Here is a 5437-nt window from a genome sequence, read left to right on the forward strand (position 1 = left end):
TTACAGCCACGACAGCTGAGCACGCTGGAGCTTCACGCTTGCCTTCAGTACCTGCCCCAGCCACTGGCAGGTGAAGTGAGCAGTCAGGAGGGGTGGAGCAGCCTTGGGAGAACCTGTGTTGCAGGGGTCCAGGGAGATGGGCTGTGTGGAAAGTGGATGAGGATCCGGGGATGGCACGCAGGTTGTGGGTAAATGGTAATGTCCTGCATGGTTCACTCTGCAGCTCTTGGGGCCTGCGGCTCTGTTGTCTGACCCACTGATGGGGTCTCGGCATGACTGCCATGTGTCTGTGGGGCCACACTGCCTCCTGGTTGCACTCGGTGCCAGCCACCATTGGAGGCACGCTGGACAAGAAGATGGGCAGTTCTTTGCTCTCTGAGTGTGTCCAGTTACCCACAGTTGGGGCATCCTGCAGCCTCGGTTGTCTTCCCTTGCTGCCTCTACAGACGGGGCATCCACACTGAGGGGTTGTCACTCAGCCTGAAACTAGAACTAATTTATTCTGGCCTTTGAGCCTTGACCTGGCTTCAGAGAAGAAATCTTTTCACACAAGCAGAAGACCGAGATGCCCTCAGTTGTTGCAGAAAATTACCTGAATACGTTACTTCTTACCCAGGTATCAGGATAACTTTTGGGTCATGCTGCTTGTAATGTGTAAAGAGTTCCATTTTGTGCTTTACCATCACTCCTAAACCAGCGTTGGTCCTTTTTCTCTTGTAGATCGTTGCTGTGCACCCATGCTTCGTGAGATCCAGTTGCAAGCAGTTTGTGACCGGAGGGAAGAAGGTAAGTGTGCTGTGTCTCCCATGACATGTGGCCTTCAAGGGTTTCTTTTGCTCTCTAATTTATTCTTAATATTTTTAATGTCTGACTATTTGTTAGGAGAAATTTCGATAGAGAAGGATGTAGTGAAATCTCAGACCATCACCTGTTGGGGGAGGTGTGGCCTCCGTGTCCCTCGCTGTGTTCTTTTGAAGTAGATGGAGGAAGGAGAGATGCTGCTCAGACTACCTTCCACAGCTTCCAAGTGTCCTCCCTTCCACGAAAAAGAGGCGGCGTTTAAAAAATAACAAAAGAGCAATTAAACTGGTGATTTTACTTCCCCTTGTAGAAAAGCTCTTGCAGGCTTTCATAAACTTTTAGAACAGTTGTGACTATTCTTTATTAACATGTTACTGACACATTATGTTGTCTCAGTGCTGTTTACAAAACAAGAGAGAGAAAACTATATACACTGACATCTTTTTGTTTATAGATATGGTAAATTCTCAAATTAAAGAATCTTTCTGTTCATGCAATGTCATTTTTTTCCTGTTTTTACTAACCAGAGATATTTTAAAAATCATTTTTATAACAGAACACTATTACCACAGTGGAACTCTGAATATTATCTCATATTCTGTTTAGAGCCAGTGAGAAGGAGCTAGTCTGTGCTTATTATTATTATTTTTTAATTGAAACATAATTGATTATACATATTTGAAATTGAAATAATTTATTATACATATTTGTGGGATACAGAGTTGAATATCAGTTCCTATGTACAGTATGTGATGATCAAAACAATGTAATTATCATTGTCACAAAACATAGTCATTCCTTGTGACCCTTTACCAATTTCTTGCTACCTCCCCCTCCCCTTTCCCATTTCTAGTAACCACAGTTCTGTTCTCTTCCTTTTGAAAGTTCAGCATATTACTGTGATTGTTTTATCTTTCTTCCTTTTTTTATTTAATTACTGTGATTGTTCTATCTTTCTTCCTTTTTTATCTGTTTGACTTTTAGCTCCCACTTATGAGTGAGGACATGCCATATTTCTCTTTCTGTGCCTGGCTTATTTCACTTAACATAATTTTCTCCAGGTTTGTCCATGCTGCTGCAAATGGCAGAATTTCATTCTTTTTTTGTAGCAGGATAGTATTCCATTGTGTAGATATACCACATTTTCCTTGTCTGGTCATCTGTCGATGGACATTAGGTTGGTTCCAACTCTTGACTATTGTAAATAGAGCTGCGGTAAACATGGGTGTGCAGGTATCCCTCCGACATGCTGATTTCCATTCCTTTGGGTATACACCAAGCAGTGGGATTGCTGGATTGTGTGGCAGTTCTCTCTGTAGTTGTTTGAGAAACTTCTGTACTGTTTCCATAATGGCTGTGCTAATTTATACTCCCACCAACAGTGTAGGAGGGTTCCCCTTTCTCTGCATCCTCGCCAGCATTAGTTATTCCCTGTCTTTTTGATAATGGCCAGTCTAACTGGGGTGAGATGATACCTCAATGTGGTTTTGATTTGCATTTGCCTGATGCTTAGTGATGTTGAGCATATTTTCATGTATTCAGCTCTTTTGCCATTTTTTAATTGGGTTACTTGTTTCTTCACTGTGAAGTTGTTTGAGTTCCTTGTATATTCGGGGTACTAATTCCTTGTTAGATGAATAGTTTGCAAATATTTTCTCCCATTCTGTAGGTTGTCTTTTCACTCTGTTGACTGTTTCCTTTGCTATGCAGAAGATTTTTTGTTTGATATATTCCCATTTGTTTATTTTTTCTTTGTTGCCTGTGCTTTTGGGGTCTTATTCCTGAAGTGTTTCCCCTATGTTTTCTTTTAGGAGTTTTATACTTGCAGATCTTATATTTAAGTCTTTAATCCATTTTGAGTTGCTTTTGCTATATGGCGAGAGGTACGATCTAGTTTCATCCTTCTACACGTGAATGGCTACTTTGAGGCCCAGCTACTGAATAGTTTCCAGTGTTTTATGATAGTTATCTATCATTTCCCCTTGGTCTGGTAGTTCATGGAGTGATGGTGCCAGAAATAATACTGGTCATTACCTAACTCATTGTAATGATTGCATGGTGTGTCTTTAGATCCTGATTCCATTCTACTGCATGAAGCCAGGGTTGCACCAGCATTGATTTTTGCTGGAAAGCCAGCTGCTTCACTCCCACCTCACAACACATTGTCATCCTTAGGCTCTAGTCTCATCCTCATATAAAAATGTTGATGGGACTAATTAGTGGGATTTACAGACTTAACCTCACATTCCCTAGCTTAGATCTGCAGTTGACCCACTCCTGAAAAGATAACTACATTACTTGTCTTTGTCAACCTCAGGAAAGAGTAGCTTTAAAATTCCTCTTGTATTTCTTTACTAAACATTTCTCTGGTTAGGAAATTTTTCATGTGATAATAGCGTAAATTCATTCAGCTGTGATTTAAACCCATACATTTTTATGTAAAACTCAGTGAGGATAAAGAATGGTGAGTTGCTGCTTAAAAAAAAAAGTCTCGTAATACAACAAACACTTATTATCTAATGATTTGAAAATTAAAGGGTTACTTAGCTCTTAGGTTTTGGCTGAGGATCTCTTATGAGGCTGTGATCACAACATTGGCTGGGGCTGCAGGATCTGTTTCTAAGGTGTCTGCTGCCTTCTTAGTAGTAATCCACCATATACTTAAAACATTGATAAATTACTTTGGTTTAAATATTTCTCTTTTGTTTGATGCAGTTTTGAGTTCTGGTTTCCAATTTCAGGAGTTAGACATTTTACAGGTGTCCCCTCTTTCCTGAATCTATTAGAATAGGAGAACATACTAGAGATAAAATGAGTGTTGATGTGCAGGTGATAGGACTCTAAGTCTGAAGGTGAGATTTTCCTGTGTTGGTTTGTGTTCTTAATAATCAGTGTATTCGTGAAGTTTCATAATTGCTTTCATACTGCAAGGGATACCTGTAGTCCCATCAAGTTCGCCACAGTCATTTTGCTACACAGATGTCTTGTCTCTCTGCAGGACGCCTGCATTAACTGTGTAATAACATAGTCTTCATTTTTCTACTTAAGATTAGGTATTGTTTACAGACATCGCTGGAAGGACAGTGTGAATGTAGCAGTTCGGGTTAGAGCTCATGAACATTGTGAGAACAGCAGAATAATTTAGCATCTGTATGTTGGCAAGTTAATGTAGGAAAAACTTGGAATTTATAGGAAAATGGATGTTGTGATAAGCAGTAAAGTAAGTAGAATTTGCCAAATACTGAACAGGCAAGAACATCAGGGGTCTGGTTCATCTCTTTGGTTATCATTGACTACTTGACAGGTTGTTCTATGTTCAGTCTTGTATGAGAGAAAATTCTGATTTCTTCTTTTATTCCTCTTTAGTTCCTTCAGAAATGCATCTGTGCACATTTACTTCCAAGCACAAAAAGATGTTTGTTTGTGTATAAAATGAGAATTAAAAACAGTTCAGATCATCTGGTAGAAAATTCAGTTTAAAAAATGATGTTATTATTAAGTTAGAATTTCTGGATGAAAATAATTTCAAAGAAAAACACACACCAAAGGGCTAAATATATTGTATTCAATGCTTCATATACTGGGCCTGATAAAAGTGCATGTGTGATATTTTGAATTGAAGAATCACATGATTACACATGTCAATGTAAGTGATATTAAGGGATCTTCCTTTTATATTTTTTAAATAGCTTTATTGGTATGTAATTTGCATATCATAAAGTTCACCAGTTTAAATTGTATTATTCAATGGTTTTTAGTATATTTCTACTGCTGTGCAACTATCAACATAATCTAATTTTAAAACATTTTTATTACCCCCAAAGAAACCTTGTACCCTTTAGCAGTCACTCCCTGTCTTTCTTCCTCCCCTCCTTGCATCCCTAGGCAACCACAAATCTACTTTCTTTCTCTATAAATTTGCATATTCTTGATATTTCATATAAATTCTAGGTATTTCATATAAATGGAATTATACAAAATGTGGCCTTTGTGTCTGGCTTCCTTCATTAGTTTTCTGGGTACACCATATTGTAGCATGATTTCCTTTTTATGGCCTAATAATATTTCATTCTGTGGATATATTATACGTTATCCATTTATCAGTTGATGGACGTTTGCGTTGTATCCACCTTTTGGCTATCATGCATAATGCTGCTATGAACTTTTTGTGGCTATGTGTTTTTATTTCTCTTGAGTGTGGAATTGTTGGATCATATAGTAACTCTACGTTTAACACTTTTAAGATTTGTCAAACTGCTTTTCAGAGTGGCTGCACCGTTTACATTCTCACCTGAAATATGTGAGGGTTTCAGTTTCTCCACATTCTCCCCAATATTCATTTTTGGCCTGTCTTTTCATGATAGCCATTCTGGTTTGTTTTGTGGTATCTTATGTGGTTTTGACTTTCTTTTCCCTAATGACTAATCTTTTCATGTCCTTATTGGTCATTTGCATATCTTCTTTGGAGAAATGTCTGTTCAAATTTTTGCCCATTTTGTATTCGGGTTATTTGTTCATTATACAGTTATAAACATTCTTTATGTATTCTGAATACATGTTTCTTATCAGATTATAATTTCCAGATATTTTCTTCAGCCGGTGAGTTGTCTTTTCACTTTACTGATGGTGTCATTTG

At 38.1% G+C, this 5437-nt stretch overlaps 1 protein-coding gene across 1 annotated transcript in view; it reads left to right on the forward strand.

Moving 5' to 3' along the window:
• The window catches only part of VPS41 (vacuolar protein sorting 41 homolog (S. cerevisiae)), a gene marked incomplete at its 3' end in the record, with an annotated part of 191151 nt that overhangs the window by 94986 nt on the left and 90728 nt on the right, over positions 1 to 5437 (forward strand). The window contains exon 7 of the mRNA XM_008590367.1: positions 721 to 786. Within this exon, the coding sequence (XP_008588589.1) occupies positions 721 to 786 (66 nt within the window). The remainder of the gene's footprint in view (positions 1 to 720; positions 787 to 5437) is intronic.

Source organism: Galeopterus variegatus, unplaced genomic scaffold, assembly GCF_000696425.1.
Source record: "Galeopterus variegatus unplaced genomic scaffold, G_variegatus-3.0.2 Scaffold6042, whole genome shotgun sequence".
Taxonomy (NCBI): Eukaryota; Metazoa; Chordata; class Mammalia; order Dermoptera; family Cynocephalidae; genus Galeopterus; species Galeopterus variegatus.